This window comes from Zalophus californianus, chromosome 9 (assembly GCF_009762305.2).
Source record: "Zalophus californianus isolate mZalCal1 chromosome 9, mZalCal1.pri.v2, whole genome shotgun sequence".
Taxonomy (NCBI): domain Eukaryota; kingdom Metazoa; phylum Chordata; class Mammalia; order Carnivora; family Otariidae; genus Zalophus; species Zalophus californianus.
Genome location: NC_045603.1, coordinates 57,772,404 through 57,790,262, shown reverse-complemented (window position 1 = coordinate 57,790,262; position 17,859 = coordinate 57,772,404). Strand labels below are relative to the sequence as shown.

Here is a 17,859-nt window from a genome sequence, read left to right as displayed (position 1 = left end):
GCTCAGGTCATGATCCTGGAGTCCCGGGACCGAGTCCCGCATCGGGCTCCCTGCCCCACAGGGAGCCTGCTTCTCCCTCTGACCCTCCTACCTCTCATGCTCTCATTCTTTCTCTCTCAAATAAATAAAATCTTAAAAAAAAAAAAAAAAAAAAAGACCCTACTCAGAGAGTGGCTGTTTTTGGGTCATTTAACCTCTTTGGTCCTCAACTTTTACTCACCTCTGTTAAAATAGTATCTACTCTCATAGGGATCAAGAAAACTGAATTCAAGGGGCACCTGGCTGGCTCAGAGGACTGCAGGACTCTTGACCTTGGGGTTGTGAGTTCGAGCCCCATGTTGGGTAAAGAGATTATGTACATAAACAAACCTAAAAAAATTGAATTCAGGGGTGCCTGGGTGGCTCAGTCATTAAGCGTCTGCCTTTGGCTCAGGTCATGATCCCAGGGTGCTGGGATTGAGCCCCGCATCGGGTTCCCTGCTCAGCGGCAAGCCTGCTTCTCCCTCTCCCCCCGCTTGTGTTCCCTCTCTCCACTGTCTCTGTCAAATAAAGAAAATCTTTCAAAAAAATACTGAATTCAGGAATAGAAATGTCTAAACTTTAGTCCCTAAAGCCTTCTACCATATGTCTGATTTATTCCCATCCTAACATTCCTTCTAGGTGTATTATCACTTACTTGTTTTAGGACTCTTGCCACTACATTTACTTTTAGCCTCCCCATTTCCCAATTTTAGTCCTCTGCTTTCCACCCCCAAACCATTTTCTAACAACCCAAACTCAGAAGTTTTACTCTTCTCCTAGGACTTCTATGGAGTTGTGTGTTTTTCGTACACGGGCTAATCATTATCAGTTTGCCTGGTTTTCACTTATTGTCCTAACATAATTATGGCTACCCTAATCATAATTTATTTTGTACATTAAAATGTCTGTATAGTGACTGTATGTCTTGAGAGCAGAGTGTTTGTACTGTATACAGTCAAAAACTCCCTTCACGAGGTACCTTTGCATTTTATTACAAAGTGGAGTCTTTTCATCCATTATGCATCCATTATGCACCCTCTCCAACCCTGCACCAAGCTCCTACATATCAACATGTAAACAATATGAACTGCTTCTCAGAGGCCAGATAAGGTCCAATATATATACTCAAAGATTGTAGGCCAGAAAAGAGGCTGATGATTGTTAAATATAGAAGAAATGATTTGCTAACAGTTAACATCTGGGAAAGAAAATGGAAAGGAGAAACTTTACATGTTAAGTTCTATTCTCTGAAGACAAGAAAGTCCTAACAGACAGACTAGTAGAGTATCTTTAAGAGATGAAAAGACTTGAGATTTTAAGTGAGGAATCTGTGGCATTAAACCTTTTCAACTGAAGCTGAGGCCTTAAGAGTAATTATGTGTTTTCATTTCTAGAGCCTTCATGTTTTTTTTGTGGGGGGGGGTGGAAAGAGACCAAGCACCCACTGAGTTCATCCAACAAGAAGCCATAACTTTATTAATGATAGAAACAGTACAAATTTCAAACCAAGCTGCAGTTATTCTTTTGAAACACCAAAAAAAGTCCTCGTTTTCAGATGGTTACATTGTTAATTCCTGTAAGAAAAGAGATTAGAAGCAGTTATAGGCAAATTGAGAATTCAGGACACTAAAATATGAGGTAACTCAGAATAGGCTTTGGAATGAAGCTTCCTAACTGGCTGATATTAAGTACAGAAAATAAAGTCACCCATAACTGGTCAGGGCAGAAGAAGTAAAGGAATAAAGGTTTGGACACTTACCATAATAGCATTTACAATATCATTACTGTTGTTCTTCAGGGCTCGGACTGCCTTTGCTCTTGACACATTTGCTTGTGACATGACCAATTCTATGTCCTTAACCTCTACACCGGTTTCATCAACCTAAGAGAAGGAAAAAAAGCACAATAACCTAAAGGCCAAGAACAGCTCCAGTAGTTCTTTGGAGTCACGGGTCTCTTTAATCTGTTTCTTTCTTTCTTTGTTTTTTTTTTTTTTTTAAGATTTTATTTGACAGAGATACAGCGAGAGAGGGAACACAAGCAGGGAGAGTGGGAGAGGGAGAAGCAGGCTTCCTGCTGAGCAGGGACCCCGATGTGGAGCTCGATCCCAGGACCCTGGAATCATGACCCGAGCTGAAAGCAGACACCTAATGACTGAGCCACCCAGGCGCCCCTGAATCTAGTTCTTAATATAACTCAGACACTATTTAAGTCAAATGATTTTGAGAACCTAAAGCAATATAGAATGCACCCATCAATACAAAATACTACTGGGCGTATGGGTGGCTCAGTTCATTAAGCGTCTGCCTTCAGCTCAGGTCATGATCCCGGGATCTGGGAATTGAGCCCCGAGTCGTGCAACTCCGCTCCTCAGGGAGCCTGCTTCTCCCTCTACCTCTTTCTCTCATGGATAAATAATTTTATATTATAATTAATACATATTATATATATAATAATAATATAAATAAATAAAAATCTTAAAAGAAAACCCCACACAAAATACATCTGGAGAGGATTAAAAGTATAAAAGATTTCCCTATATACCTCTTCTTCTTCACTCTCCTCTTGTACAGTTGGAGTCTGTGTGTTTTCTTGAATGTTTGAGACAGCTTCACCTTGAACTTTGAATTTCTCAGCAGCTGCTAGCTGTGCTTGCTGAGATAAATCCTCGATCTATAGGGCAAAAAATACAGATTTATATGAACAGATCGGTCTGTAGTAAATGAAATAAGTAATTTGTATCTTTTCCAAACTCTCACTCTAAAGCCACTTCAGGTTAACTTACTGTATAGCTTTAATTGTCTGCCCTCACTAAGAGTACATATTACTGTACAAAGAGAACTAGTTTAGGTCTAAAGCAGTGGTTCTCAACTGGGAGGTGATTTTGTCATCCAGGGACATCTATCAAATGCCTAGAGATTTTTTTGATTATCACAACTGGGTAGGATGCTGCTAAACATCTGTAACACTCAGGAAAGCCCCTCCACAACATGGAATTATGTGACCTCAAATTCCACACCAAAGAATTATCCAACTCCATCAATAGTGCTGAGGTTGAGAAACCCTGGTCTAGAGTGCAACCAAGAAAATTTTCTTTACCTTGGCTTCCCCAAAAACTATGTAGGTATCTGAAGCTGGGCTCTTGTAGACATCTGGTTTTGTGATGACAAAGAGGATGTTCTTAGATTTCCGGATAGTGACTCTTGTAACCCCTGTAACCTGTCGAAGACCCAGTTTGGACATAGCCTAAGAAATAGAAAAGAACATCAGGTTTTCAACTTCTCTAGAAGCAGCTTCAGAGGGGAACCTGAGTGGTTCAGCTGGCTGAATGTCCAACTCTTGATTTTGGCTCAGGTCGTTATCTCAGGGTTGTGAGATTGAGACTGAGCCCCACATCAGACTCTGCACTTAGCAGGGAGTCTGCTTCTTCCTCTACCCCTCCCCCTGCAGGCATTCTCTCTCTCACTCAAATAAATACATAACATCTTAAAAAAAGAAATAGCTTTAGGAAGTAAAGAACATAGTAATAACTATATCCAAAGCAAAGCCTTAACTGAGGGTTGCTGGTGGGGGGGGGGTAGGGGAATGGGTTAACTGGGTGATGGACATTAAGGAGGGCATATGATGTAATGAGCACTGGGTATTATAGAAGACTGATGAATTGGGGCGCCTGGTTGGGCGTCTGCCTTCGGCTCAGGTCGTGATCCCAGGATGGGATCGAGCCCTGCATCAGGCTCCCTGCTCAGCAGGGAGTCTGCTTCTCCCTCTCCCTCTTACCCTCTTCCCTGCCTGTGCTCTTTCTCTCTCAAAGAGATAAAATCTTAAAAAAAGACTGAATTACTGACCTCTACCTCTGAAACCAATAATACATTATATGTTAATTAATTGAATTTAAATAAAAAAGTAACAAAACAAAACAAAGCCTTTTCCTAGGCTAACTTTATTATTATTATTTTTCAAGATTTTATTTATTTATTTGACAGAGACACAGCGAGAGAGGGAACACAAGCAGGGGGAGTGGGAGAGGGGGAAGCAGGCTTCCCGCTGAGCAGGGAGCCTGATGTGGGGCTCGATCCCAGGACCCTGGGATCATGACCTGAGCCGAAGGCAGATGCTCAACAACTGAGCCACCCAGGTGCCCCCTAGGCTAACTTTAGATAATACAGAATTGGTTTCCAGGACTCCTGTTTTTTTTGCTATAGTAATTTCTATCACTTTAAATATGATTCTACCACTACAGTTCCCCCTCTCTAAAGCTGCTTCATCAGAACCTTTAATCCTTTTTTAGAACTTAAAATCTCACCTTCCGTGCCTTCTTTTCACTCCGGCTCTGTTTTGCTTTACTGACTGGTTCTTCATCGATTTCAGCAGCTGCTGCCAGCTAAGGAGATAAAACAGCTATGAGTAAACTGGAATATAAGGCCTAGATACCATAATCCCCATAAGGTTTTCCCTTTATGAAGGTTCACATTTCCAAGTACTGAAGTCAGCTTCTCTGATCAACCCTTGTTCTTCAATGCTTCCTTGACTCAAGTACTCTGACCAGCAAGTAAGAGAACAGAACACCCACCTGGGCCTGTTGTGTGGTTGCCTGTGTGGAATCCTGTTCCTCAAGCTCTGGTACTGATTCATCACTGTCAGATTCTGTTCCAGACCCTGAGATGACAAATAACTTTGAAATTTTACAGATTATAGGGAGGAGGCACCTCACCATAGCCTGCCTGGCTTATGTTAGACCTCACAAAGTTAAATGCAAACCAACCGACTTCTATGAAGCCAGCTTGACAGCCTCCTTAGCCATAAACTAGTGTGTACACATCCATTAAAGACCCAGCCCCAGAAATAAAGAGGTAATTACTAGTTACAGCCAAGCAATTTATAAACAGTAACTGCTTCCTTTCTCTCAAGGTCTTCACTTGGCACAGGCCAACACCAATGACCTACGTTAACTCCAAATTCTACCTGATAGACCACCCATCCCTAAAAGGTTATGGCAGACAAGGGATCTCCAGATACATTTAAGTGAAAAAACAGTAAGATCACATTGTGGAGGAAGACCAGGGAGGACACTACCCTCATGCTTTATACTGAGTTGGGGAAGGCCAGAAGCAGTTGTGTACACACATTTAGCCTTGTTTTCAAACCACTTACCCTAGCAATTTGGTTTCATCAACATGGCCTGAAGATTCTCAATGATTGCCAATCTACAGTTCTAACAGTCATCTCTGTTAGAGCCTGTCCTGTGACCTCTCCCATTTCTTCCAAATATAATTCACATATTTTAAGTTTACCTCAACCAAAAGGCCAAGCATCAATAAAGACTACTAAGAGAAAAAATCATACACCTGTACCATTCTCAGGCTAGGAAAAAAAGTCTTGAAAAGGGAGTCCCTTGGGCACTGGTCATTACTAAATCTAAGACGTGAAAAGAAATTCAAATAGTTCCATATTTCCCAAAATTTTAGCAAATCCCAGGCCCAGGGACAAGGTTAGTTATGTGGTAAAAATTAGAGCAAATTAAAAGGTCTAATAGGTCTTGGTTTTCAATGTCAGATCACTCAGGTAAAAAAGATGGCAGATCCAGGGTTAGCTTGAACCATATTATACAAGATGATACAGAACAGACTATCTGAGGTGATGAAAACCAAGATTGTTTCACATTCCTAGAACTTTTGCATTTAAAATTATCATTCTATGTTCTATGTCCAAACACAAGCAGATATACTGGAGAAAGCGGCGCATCCTAGGGTTAGTATTGGTGGGTAGCCCCAGGAGGGGTGTGGGCGACACACCATGCACACAGCAAACCAAGGCAAATACCCTTGTTGTTCTTCAGAACAGGCTGCTTGGCAGAGGGGGTTGGGGCAGGGATCCCAGCAGGTTTGGGGGTGGGCATGTTGACGAGGACCGACTGGAAAGGCACTCCCCCCGAGATTGGTTCCGGGGGAATCAGAGGCGGCAGCTCATCCTCATCAGCAGGGGCTGAGGGCTTACAGGGTGATTCCAGCACCAGCCCAGGTGAGGACGGCAGAAACTGCTGTTTAGGAAGCAGAGGGGGAACTGGGGAGGGAGTGAGAGGCAGAGAGACTGATGGGGTGGGTGCTGGAGGGATAGATGCTGATCCAGCTTTAGGAAGGACCTTCTCAGAGTAAACTGTTGCTAGAGGAGTAGATGTCACAGACTCAAGAGGAAGAGTCAAAGGGCTCTTTGGGGAATGAAAAGAATCTTTGCTTTTTAATGGAGAAACAGAGAGGGCTTTGGGAGTCTTTGAAGAGCCTTTCTGAGCAGAGACTGTCAGCGGGGCTGGACCCATTGTAGAAAGGGGTCCTTTAGTACCATTCTTAGCTGAAGGATCTGGGCACAGAGGAGGTGAAGTAGCAGAACTCTTCTTGGCCAGTGGACCTTTCTCAGAGGGAGCTGTGACAACTGGTGCACTTTCTGGGGCTGGGGCAACAAGTCCCGCTTTGAGAGCTGTGGAGCCTTTCTTTACTGGTAGGCCTTTAGAAGCCTGAGGGGCAATGGACCCCAAGGGACATGTGACTGCAACTGGAGAAGTAGGGGCCTCTTTGGGGGAGGGAGGAATCTCAGATGAAGGAGTGGGGACACCTCTGGATGGGGTAGCTGGGGCTCTCTTGGGGGATGGAGTTGCCGAGGCTCCTTTGGAGGATGGGGTTCCTCCTGGGGTTCTTTTGGAGGATGGAGTTGCTGAGGTCCCTTTGGGGGCTGGGGTTGACAGAGACTCTTTGGGAGAGGAAGGAGTCACAGCTGGGGGAGTGGAGGCCCCCTTGGGGGATGGGGTTGCTGGGGCCCCTTTAGGGGCTAGAGTTGCTGGAGACTCTTTGTGGGAGGAAGGAGTCACAGCTGAGGGAGTAAGGGACCCTTTGATAGATGGGGCAGCTGGGGATTTTTTTGAGGAAGGAGTCACTGCTAGGGGAGTGAGGGCCCCTTTGGGAGGCTGGGTAGCTGGGGACTCTTTGGGGGAGGGAGGAGCCACAGCTGGGGCAGTGGAGGCCCCTTTGGGAGGTGGGGTAGCTGGGGACTCTTTGGGGGAGGAAGGAGCCACAGCTGGGGGAGTGGAAATCTCTTTAGGGGATGGGGTTGCTTGGCCCCCTTTGGGGGATGGAGTTGCTGGAGCTCTTTTGGGGGTTGGAGTTGCTTGGGACTTTTTGGGGGAGGGAGGAGCCACAGCTGGGGCAGTGGAGGCCTCCTTGGGCAGTGGGGTACCTGGGGCTCTTTTGGGGGCTGGAGTTGGTTGGGACTCTTTGGGAGAGGGAGGAGCCATAGCTTGGCTTGTGGAGGCTCCTTTGGGAGGTTGGGTAGCTGGGGACTCTTTGGGAGAGGAAGGAGTCATAGCTGGGGGAGTGGAGGTCTCTTTAAGGGATGGGGTTGCTGAGCCCCCTTTGGGAGATGGAGTAGCTGGGGCTCTTTTGGGAGACTGGGTAGCTGGGGCCTCTTTGGGGGAGGAAGGAGTCATAGCTGGGGGAGTGGAGGTCTCTTTAAGGGATGGGGTTGCTGGGCCCCCTTTGGGAGATGGAGTAGCTGGGGCTCTTTTGGGAGACTGGGTAGCTGGGGCCTCTTTGGGGGAGGAAGGAGTCATAGCTGGAGGAGTGGAGGTCTCTTTAGGGGATGGGGTTGCTGGGCCCCCTTTGGGAGAGGGAGTAGCTGGGGCTCTTTTGGGGGCTGGAGTTGCTTGGGACTCTTTGGGAGAGGAAGGAGCCATAGCTTGCGGGGTGGAGGCTCCTTTGGGAGGATGGGTAGCTGGGGACTCTTTGGGGGAGGAAGGAGTCATAGCCGGGGGAGTGGAGGTCTCTTTAGGGGATGGGGTTGCTGGGCCCTCTTTGGGAGAGGGAGGATCCATAGCTGGGGCAGTGGGGGACCCTTTGGGAGATGGAGTAGCTAGGGCTCTTTTGGGAGATTGGGTAGCTAGGGACTCTTTGGGGGAGGAAGGAGTCGTAGCTGGAGGAGTGGAGGTCTCTTTAGGGGATGGGATTGCTGGGCCCCCTTTGGGAGATTGGGTAGCTGGGGCCTCTTTGGGGGAGGAAGGAGTCATAGCTGGGGGAGTGGAGGTCTCTTTAGGGGATGGGGTTGCTGGGCCCCCTTTGGGAGAGGGAGTAGCTGGGGCTCTTTTGGGGGCTGGAGCTGCTTGAGACTCTTTGGGAGAGGGAGGGGGCACAGCTTGGGAGGTGGGGGCCCCACTGCAAGGTTGGGTAGCTGGGGCCCCTTTGGGGGAGGAAGGAGTCATAGCCAGGGGAGTGGAGGTCTCTTTAGGGGATGAGGTTGCTGGGCCCCCTTTGGGGGAGGGAGGAGCCACAGCTGGGGCAGTGGGGGCCCCTCTGAGAGATGGAGTAGTTGGGGCTCTTTTGGGAGGCTGGGTAGCTGGGGACTCTTTGGGGGAGGGGGGAGGCACAGCTTGGGTGGTGGGGGCCCCTCTGGGAGGTTGGGTAGCTGGGGACTTTTTGGGGGAGGAAGGAGTCATAGCTGGGGGAGTAGAGGTCTCTTTAGGGGATGGGGTTGCTTGGCCCCCTTTGGGGGAGGGAGGAGCCACAGCTGGGGCAGTGGGGGTCCCTTTGGGAGATGGAGTAGCTGGGGCTCTTCTGGGGGCTGGAGCTGCTTGTGACTTTTTGGGGGATGAGATTGCTGGGGCTCCTTTGGTGGAGGAAGGAACCACAGCTGGAGTGAAGGGAGTGAAGGCCTCTTTGGGCGATGGGGTATCTGGGGTCTCTTTGGGGGATGGAGTGGGGGAATGCTTCTTGGCCAGTGACCCTTTAGGGACTTGAAAAGAAAGACTGGCCTCTGGAAGAAAGGAAGCTTCAACTGGAGAAATAGGGGATGAGTGATTTCCAACAGGAATATCAGGGACAGCAGGAACACTTTTTGAAAGAGGAGAAAGAGTTAAAGTCGCAGAAGAAGCTGAACCCCTCTTGGTTGGACGTCTTTTAGTTTGAGGAGACACACTAGTCCCTAAAGGAGATGGAGAGTCAGCTAAGTAAGCTCCTTCAGAAGATGCATTAACAGAAGCACCAGAGTCCTTGGTTGGATGCCCTTCAGGAGAGGAAGTCACAGGTGCCAATGCAGAGGTATGAGAAGTACTGTGAGCTTTCTTTGCACCTTGAGGAGGAAGAGAGGGAAAGAGCTCAGCCTTGGGAATATCAGGGGCTGGTGCCATGGCAACTGGAAAAGCAGAAACATTCTGGGGGGATAAAGTCACAGTTGGAGCTACAGGGCAACTTTCAGAGGCTGGAGGAACCAAGGGTAAAATAGTAAGAGTGGAACTACCCTTCTTATCTGGGTGGCTTTTATGAGCTAAAGAGACATCTCCTAGAAAAGGGTTGGCTGTAGTGGCAGAAGTGGAGGTACCTTTGGTAATTGTAGGAGCCACTCCTGCAGTAGCAGCATGTTCCAGAGGAAATGTAGCTATGTTTGGGGTAGGGAGAGAACTTTTGAGAAGCAGACTAGTAGGGTATGGACTTGCACAAGGATCTGTCTTGCTTATAGAGGTTGGGGAGTTAACACCCAGAGGAGAGGGAGCAGTACTGGCTGGCGTAACTACGGGGGGAGGCTCTACAAGGCTTTTCTTTGCTAAAGTGGCTTCAGGAGAAAGAGCTATCTCCAGAGATGATGATATACTTTGGGGAGAGGGGGGATTTTTAGGGGTTGCCAGGGCCAATGGTATTAGAGTAGAGTCTTTCTTGGTAGGGAGTCCTGCCTGTGCTGGTGATACAGGGGCTCCAGTAGGAGAGGGAGGTTCAGTTTGGGTATCTTTTTGTGTCGGTAACTTTACCAATGCTGATGCAGGGAGACTTTTGGGGTTCTCAGAGGCTGGCAGAGAAGGAGGGACTGGTATTCCCAGAGGGGTTACCTGAGGAGTAGAAAGTACTTTGGGAGCCACAGGAGCTATAACCAAGGCAGTATGGGAAGCTGAGTCCTTACTACTTACGGGGCCGGATGAAACTGGAGATGACATACAAGTAGCTACCTCAAAGGTAGTAGGTGCCGCAGAAACTGTAGAGGGGTTAGTCATAACAAATGGGATGGTTCCAACAGAACAAACAGAAGCTTCTTTCAAGCTTGGACTCCCTGGAGGAGAAGGAATTTGGGCCACCAAAGGCTGATGATGAGTGGCATTAGGAGAGCCTTTCAGAATGAGAGAGGCTGTAGGAGATAACGGAGAAGAGGTAGCTACATTTGATGAGCCAGAAGGGCTGAAGGAAGCTATGCCAGTGATGGCAGAGGGGTCTTTCTCAACAGAAAGAGCCAGAGGGGCAGCGGAAGCCCCCACTGGAAAAGCAGCCACAGCAGCAGGAGCCACCTCATTTCTGGAAGGAAGGGGAGGAATCTGAGAAGGGTAAGAGGCCCCTACGGGAGAATGATCTGCAGAAACGGCATCTACTTTAGGATTTGACAGAACATTAGGGCCTGTTTGACCTAAGGGAGAACCAAGAGAACTCTGATGTAAAGGTGCAAGATGAGAGCCTAGAGAAGTGAGGAAAACTGGAGGGACGCTGGGAGCCACAGATACAGACTGGGCGGAAAGAGATAACGCAGCAGGTGAACTAAGGGGTCCCTTTAGGCTGAGGCCTTCAGGGTTTTGTGAGGAAATAGGGATGTCTTTGAACAGGGGGGGAATGATGGCTGGGGGAGTGATGGGTGGCATTTGAGGACATGAGGCTACTCCACACTGAACAGAGGCCAAGGGAGTTCCAAGATGGGAAGGAACAGCACTGACTATACCTGGAGGGATGGGGGTGCCTTTTGAATTAGGGCCTACTTGCACGGGAGCTTGGATAGGAGAGGTCTTTGGTTCTGAGGAAACAATGGGAGCAGACAGAGATGTCACTGACCCTGACTCAGTCACAGCAATCAAAGGAGGTGAACTAAGAGGGTTAAGTGGATAAGCAGAGCTCTTCTGAACTGAGTGGGGAGCCAAAGCCACCAGAGCCAAGGGAGCTGAAGAGGAATGGGTACCTTTCACAGCCGGAGTTATCATGGGAGAGGCCAGAGCTAAGGCAGCTGGGGAGATGGGAGGCCCTATCAGGTTTGGTAGGAAAGTTGGGGTATCATTGGGGGAAGGGGAAACTCCCAAAGGCAGGGCTGTTCCAGAGGATGACTGGGGAAAAGGAGCTTCAAAAGGGGTTGAGACAACACTAGAGGGAGAAAGGAATGGGGAAGGCTGGTTAGGGGTTGCCAGAGGGCATTGTTGGGGGGCCAAGGAGCAAGGAGGGGGAAGGGTAGATTCAGGCTGCCCTAAGGCAGCAGTGACACTCAAGGCTGAAGACACAGGAAGCACAGCTGGAGGAGGAAAGCAAAAAAGGGGATAAAGAAGGAAAGGGAAGGAAAAAAACAAAGGTGAGTTATGAAGCCCAATTTGGTACAACATGCCTCACAGGAAACAAGGAAATTTTTAATCCGAGAATGAAAGTCACCACACAGGATTAGACAAAGGTGACAGGCAACAGCAACCTTCCCCAAACATACTTCGGTGGTCGAGTAAGAATACATCCCTCTCCCAATCTCCCCCATTTCCCAAGTTCTACCCCTCCAAAAGCAAAACTATTTTAAGGTGGAGATAACAGTCTAAGCAGCCTATTAGTCTCTAAATGGGGAGCACAAGCCTAGTAGAGGGTTGGGAACAGCATGCTTTCTACCCTTTCCCAGATGTGCCCTCCCTTCCCTCCTTGAATGAACCCAAAGGCTTTCTTACAGGCCACAGAATACCAGTAGAATAGCTGTTCTACTGTCAAGGATCACGAACTAACTGAAACAGATACTGAAAACTGGAACAAGGAAGGCAGTGAGTGGTGATAATTATGGGGAGTCGGAACTGAATGAAAAAAAAGAAAAACACACCCCCCCCAAAACAAACCAAGTCTTTATATGCTCAGGCTTTCACTAGGTCAAGAAAAATCTGACTCTTAGATTAGGAAGGTGGTGTCGACATACAATTTTATGTCAAGTATTAAATACTAAGTCACTTTGCCTCCCTATGCCTCAGTTTACCTACTCACCCAAAACAAGCAAAAAACCAACCACAAATGGGTTGTACTTCATAATGTCTATACACCTTCCTAGGTATTGTTAACTCTTCAGACATCAACTTAAGATGAATCAGACTGCCAGGGAGAGAGCTTAGTCACAAGGGTAGGGGTTGTATTATGAAACTGTAGCCCAACTTGTTAAACCAGACTGTGGTTCTATTTTGGAAGTAGGGAATTGGAGTGGAGAATACACTGGCTCTCCACCCCTTAATCTGGATAAGTATGTCATTCTGCCAAAATAGACCAATGCTCAGCACTAGAGTAAAGCTCAGTAAAAGGTTTTCTGAATGATATAAATCACAATTTATTCAACCAGTAATTCTAAAATTGTTACAGTATGCTACTACAGAAAGGACAGGTGGCTCAACCAGTTTTTCCTGGAGAGTTGGTAGGTCAAATCTTATGACTACAGTGCAAATGCCTCCAAACATATAAATCAGAATTTGAAATTTAGAATGTTTTCCTCTGACTGGACTTCAAGAGGGGATAAGGCCCAATTTACTTGCTTTAGACACAATAACCAGTTCCTTGGGCTAGTTTTTGCATTCGTTATAATAATTACTTAGTTACAGTTATAGAAAAAATTCAGAGTTTTACCACTGGCACTCCCTTAGTATTACTAAACCTACTGTGCAAGCTCAAACTATTCGGAAATAAGCTTAACAGCACTCCAGGATGACTTCAGAAGGAAATGGCATGAAGCTTGAAACCAGATTATTCTAAATTCATCTTTATTTCAGTCTCCACATTTGTAAAATCAAATTGTTCAATAAGGTTTTGGTTAGCACTGGATCTTTAGAGACCAGTCCTTTATTTTTCCTTCCATTAAGTCCCTTGTACTTCAAGGATTTCATATAGCTTGTTCACTAGCTTAGAGGCCCCCTCCTTTTTCTTTTCTAGCAGCTGTATTAATCCCTTCAGCTGCTAAAATCAGACAGGTGGGGAGAGAGAACCTCAATGCTTTCAACTATAAACAACTCTATTTTAATTCCAGAAGGGAAAAAGAATTGCCCTTAAGTGACAGGTGGAGTTAAAAAAATAATTTATAATAAGAAAAAGTGATGATGGAAGTTACAGCCTGAAGATTCCCTTCATTTATTTCAGCACAACTGGTGCAACAAGAAGAACATCATTAAATATTTTTTCACTACCCCCTCTAAGTTTTCTAGAGAAGTATTTTAACCAAAATTCAAAACTTGCCTTTACACTATATTTATATCCATCAATTTCAAAGCTGAAGAACAGTCAAAGGAAAGCTCTATTTCAATCTTGGGTTCCAGGCAAGCTGTTGATGCAGGCACTATTCCAGCACACTAGAAACATCTTAGCACCAACCCATAAAATAAGTTAACCAACCTAGGAGGGCCCTGGGGCCCAGTAGGACACATTTACCACCAGCACACATCTCATCCAGACATGTGATGAAGGCGCAATGCCAAGCTCTGCCATCTAAAACCTTGATGCAACTTGCTGGCTGGAACTTCACAAAAGCTCAGGTCTCCTTGGCCTGCAAGTGTGTCATCCAGTTCCAATAGGTAAGAATCACCAAGCCCCTTCCCTGCTCAGTTTTTGTGTGTCGTGAGGGCTCCACAGAATGCCCTGTGAGGCAGTTGCCATAGCCTACAAAGCAAGCCTGGGAGCTTTTTATGCTCCTGGATCTTAAATATACTGTTTATATTCCATCCTCTAATGAAGTCCCTTCAGGACGGCAGTTAATATCATGGATTCTCCTCCCTGGTAAAGCTACAGCCATCTTTATAATGAGTTAACTCTGAAAAACCGGAGTGTATTCCCTTTGCCATTTTAACCCACCAAATGGTCTTAGGGTCAGTCTTACAATTTTATGAACAGTAAGGGGGCTAGGGGAACCTACCTGTCTCAGCCTGGGGCTGTGGCAACTCCTGCTCTGTAGCAGGGACGGTTTCTGTGGCTTCACCAGGCATTTCTGAAGGGAATAAAAAGGAGGCCTGAATTGACTAGGATCCGTTCTGCTGCCCAACCCAGAGTCAAATATTCTTAAAAACTCTGCTGTTAAGAAAAAAAAAACCGTGAGGGTGTTTCGGGACAATCCTCCCCAAAGCAGCTGGGAATAGGTAAGAAATAAGACATGACCCTCAGATCTCTGATCAAGCGAATCACCTTCTACCTCTCTTTACTCCGCAGAGAACAGACTTCTAGTGCCCAGGGGTTCCTTTCACTCTACACTCCAAATCCCACAACGGCAACAATCACCACTGCGTTCTCAACCCGAGGGAGAGGATTCCGGTCTGGCTCCCGACCACCGGCGAATTCAAACGCTACCTTGCACCACCTCCCTACCACCTCCTCTCCTACACTCAACGCCGCCTGCGCTGGGACCACCAGGTCTCCCGTTTGCCGACTTTCGGGAACCAGGAGAGGGTAGACGGTGCCTTAAGTCCCAACACTCGCTTGTCACAATTAAGAACGGCGTGTTTGTGTGTGTGGGGGGGAGCTGTTCCAAGGCTGTGACCCTCTTAACCTCCTTTGGATTCTCGTGAAGCCGTTCCCAACAGGCGACGCACTCCGCTTCCGCCCCCACGCACCGCAACAGCTCTATCTCCCCAGCCCTGGCCTCCAGGCCCCGCACGCGGCCTTTCTGCCCTGCTTTTGCCAGGACATCCACCGCAGACCCCATTTTGTCGGGAGGCCCCAAGGCCACACTTCCCAGGGCCGAGTGGGAACCCGGTAGCCCCATAAAGCCTCCAACTTCCCTTAGCTCTCAGTCTCTGGGGCGGCTTAGTCCGCAAGGAAGGCGGATGGCTGCGGATAGAGACTAGCGGCAAAGATAACACTTACTGTGAGGGGAACGCGGAACCAAGATGGCGGCAGAAAGAGAGCGAGCGAGAGCGTGACCCACGCCTGTTGCAGAAGGAAGCCTGGCGGAGTGGGCGGGACCAGGATCCGATTCCGGGTCAGGAGCGGCCGGCAGTCACTTCCTTTAACAAGTGACCCGTCTTGCTGTTCCCGGACGGGGGTGGTGACGAGGTCTAAATAAGGGTAAGAATTCAGAACAGGACGCGCTGGCCTGGCCGGAACCTCAGCTCACTCCCTAGATAGCCGACCCTTTCCCGTCCCCTAAGTCGAGGCATTTATTTTTTTATTTTTTAAAGATTTTATTTATTCAACAGAGAGAGACACAGTGAGAGAGGGAACACAAGCAGGGGGAGTGGGAAAGGGAGAAGCAGGCTTCCCGAGGAGCAGGGCGCCTGATGCGGGGCTCGATCCCTGAATCCTGGGATCATGACCTGAGCGGAAGGCAGACGCTTAACGACTGAGCCCCAGGCGCCCTCATTTTTTTTTTTTTAAGATTTTATTTATTTATTTGACAGAGACAAAGCGAGAGAAGGAACACAAGCAGGGGGAGTGGGAGAGGGAGAAGCAGGCTTCCCGCCGAGCAGGGAGCCCGATGGGGGCTCGATCTCAGGACCCTGGGACCATGACCTGAGCCGAAGGCAGACGCTTAGGGACTGAGCCACCCAGGCCCCTAAGTCGAGGCATTTTTGATATCCGAAGGGAAGTTGTAATGGGAGAAGCATCCTCTGTCCTCTGGTCAGTAAAGTAGCCACAGCGGTATTAGAGTGACTTTTTGATTTCCCCTTTTCAACTAATGCAGGGAAATAGAAACGAAATAATATCGAACACCGCAGATTGTAGTCACATCATTGTAAGGTAGCAGTGACTTAGGTTAACTCTCTCAATTATTTTATTTTTGGAATACACAATTTAGACCGATGTTGAAACTATTAGATTACACTCCTCAGAAGAAAGAACATAGGCACATATACAATTCTTTTTGCCTGTTTTGGGCTAATAGATACCCTGAAACTCATCTGTTCTAGTAGTCCCAGTCCCCACGTTAAGAACTCATGCTTTACACAGTTAAGATTCCTGAAAGTAGAATGTAAATTCAATGTTTTGTTAATGAAAAGCCATGGGTCCTGATCCCTGTGCCCTCTCTCAGCCCTATAAAAGGACTCAACAAATACATTACCTAAATCAGCTAGCACTATTTGAGCTAAAGTCTTTAGGACAATTGTGGCTGCCTTTTAAGGGAAGCAGTGATGTTATGCTCTGAAAACTACTTGTGAAGTGAGGATTAATAAATTAGGATTAAATTAAATAGTGGAGTTTACCAGCAATGAGAAATTCTGAAATTTTTTTCGGATAGGGGAGGCAATATTGTGGAATGATTAAGAACATGAACTATGTAGGGGTGCCTGGCTGGCTCAGTTGGAAGAGCATACATCTCTTGATCTCAGGTTCATGAGTTCAAGCCCCATGCTGGGTACAGAGATTACTGAAATAAATAAATACATCGACTCTGTAGCTGTACTCCAAATCACAGCTTAGTCACCTCATAGTGACCTTGGGCAATTTAATTAAACCGTTTGTGATCAGTTTCCTCATCTAAAAAATGGGGATATAGTAGCTACTTCATAGGATTGCTAGGAAAATTAGGTACTATATGTACATTACTTAAAAAGTGCTTACTATTATTTTTTCTAAGTAAATATGTGATCTGGAAGATTTGTCAGCACAGTCCATTTACCTTCAGAAGAAAGGGCCAGCAGTAGCCAATCATCTTCTTAGACAAGTAAAGCTATTTTGACCATTTCACTTTCTTTTCCATCAAGCCACTGACTCTTCTCTCTGTTGTTAATGACTACGGAAGGATTATTTTCTTTCTTTGGATTTCTTTATAAATTGGGCAAGTTTGGAGATGGAAGTCAGTTCTGTGCCCTTTGTTTCTACAATTCTCATATATGGATGAGTTGGTAAAATCAGAGAATAGGGAAGTCAATAGTTTTTGAGCATATTTCTGCTATCTTCAAGAACCAAACATTTATTTTGAAAAAAAAAAAAAAGAACTTACTTTTTTAATTCTTTAATTTTTTTTTTAAAGATTTTGTTTATTTATTCGACGGAGAGAGAGACAGTGAGAGCAGGAACACAAGCAGGGGGAGTGGGAGAGGGAGAAGCAGGCTTCCTGCAGAGCAGGGAGCCTGATGCGGGGCTTGATCCCAGGACCCCGGGATCATGACCTGAGCCGAAGGCAGTCGCTTAACCAACTGAGCCACCCAGGCGCCCCTTAATTCTTTAAATTTTTATTTAAATTCCAGTTAGCATACAGTGCAAAAACATTTCTTTTACATGAGTACAATATGTTCAACTTTATCCAAGAGCTTTAATATTAAAGCATTAAGATACTTTAATGGTAGACATATTGGAAGCTTGAAACATCTCTTGTTGAAAGCATAACGCCAGTCTTTATACTCTCGTTCTGAGTTCTTAAGATGGACTGAGTCTTTTTTTTTTTTTTAAGATTTTATTTATTTATTTGACAGAGAGACAGAGAGAGCAGGAACACAAGCAGGGGGAGTGGGAGGGGGAGAAGCAGGCTTCCTGCCGAGCAGGGAGCCCGATGTGGGACTCGATCCCAGGACCCTGGGATCATGACCTGAGCCGAAGGCAGATGCTTAACGACTGAGCCACCCAGGCGCCCAAGATGGACTGAGTCTTTAGTAATTTTGTATTCAGGAATTTTAACTGGCTCACTGTTTTCCTAACCTAAAAACTGAACAATACACAGTAAATAGAGGCTCAAATGAGGAATTTTGCACAATGGTCTTTAATGTTTTTTTTTTTTAAATTAGAAAAGAGAAGGAAATGCAAGGCATTGCAGTGTGTTGACCACATTGTAAAGTGTTTTATATATATAAACCAAAAAAATTAAAAAAAAATGTGTGGCTATAGAGAAAGCAATGTTAAAGGAAATGCAAAG

The 17,859-nt window shown here is 46.4% G+C and overlaps 2 protein-coding genes across 4 annotated transcripts; both read right to left on the bottom strand.

Moving 5' to 3' along the window:
- Positions 1 to 1,470: 1,470 nt before the first annotated feature.
- Positions 1,471 to 14,955, bottom strand: LOC113921489 (nascent polypeptide-associated complex subunit alpha). 3 transcript variants are annotated; one of them, XM_027592249.1, is made up of 8 exons: positions 14,874 to 14,955; positions 13,930 to 14,001; positions 4,592 to 4,677; positions 4,325 to 4,402; positions 3,121 to 3,267; positions 2,566 to 2,694; positions 1,781 to 1,903; positions 1,471 to 1,595 (listed from the first exon to the last, which is right to left on the bottom strand). In XM_027592249.1, the coding sequence occupies exons 2-8, from the start codon at positions 13,997 to 13,999 to the stop codon at positions 1,581 to 1,583; spliced, it is 648 nt and encodes a 215-aa protein (XP_027448050.1). In that variant the 5' UTR covers positions 14,000 to 14,001; positions 14,874 to 14,955; the 3' UTR covers positions 1,471 to 1,580. The 3 variants fall into 3 exon arrangements, with proteins under 3 accessions (XP_027448050.1, XP_027448052.1, XP_027448051.1); XM_027592251.1 differs by having other exon boundaries at positions 13,930 to 14,084; positions 14,874 to 14,953; XM_027592250.1 differs by having other exon boundaries at positions 13,930 to 14,023; positions 14,874 to 14,891.
- On the bottom strand, positions 4,693 to 13,038 carry LOC113921620 (nascent polypeptide-associated complex subunit alpha, muscle-specific form-like). Its single transcript, XM_027592475.2, has one exon. It carries the CDS (start codon positions 11,396 to 11,398, stop codon positions 5,771 to 5,773), a length of 5,628 nt encoding a protein of 1,875 aa, XP_027448276.2. The 5' UTR covers positions 11,399 to 13,038; the 3' UTR covers positions 4,693 to 5,770.
- Positions 14,956 to 17,859: the final 2,904 nt, after the last annotated feature.

Bases quoted from the DNA above. Each gene is read 5' to 3' on its own strand.
- LOC113921620 (XM_027592475.2), bottom strand. From the start codon at position 11,398: ATGTTGTACCAAATTGGGCTTCATAACTCACCTTTGTTTTTTTCCTTC.
- LOC113921489 (XM_027592249.1), bottom strand. From the start codon at position 13,999: ATGCCTGGTGAAGCCACAGAAACCGTCCCTGCTACAGAGCAGGAGTTG. The intron at 4,678-13,929 runs GTAGGTTCCCCT...TTGTCATCTCAG, and splicing joins ACAGCCCCAGGCTGAGACAG to GGTCTGGAACAGAATCTGAC. The intron at 4,403-4,591 runs GTGGGTGTTCTG...TTATCTCCTTAG, and splicing joins CAACCACACAACAGGCCCAG to CTGGCAGCAGCTGCTGAAAT.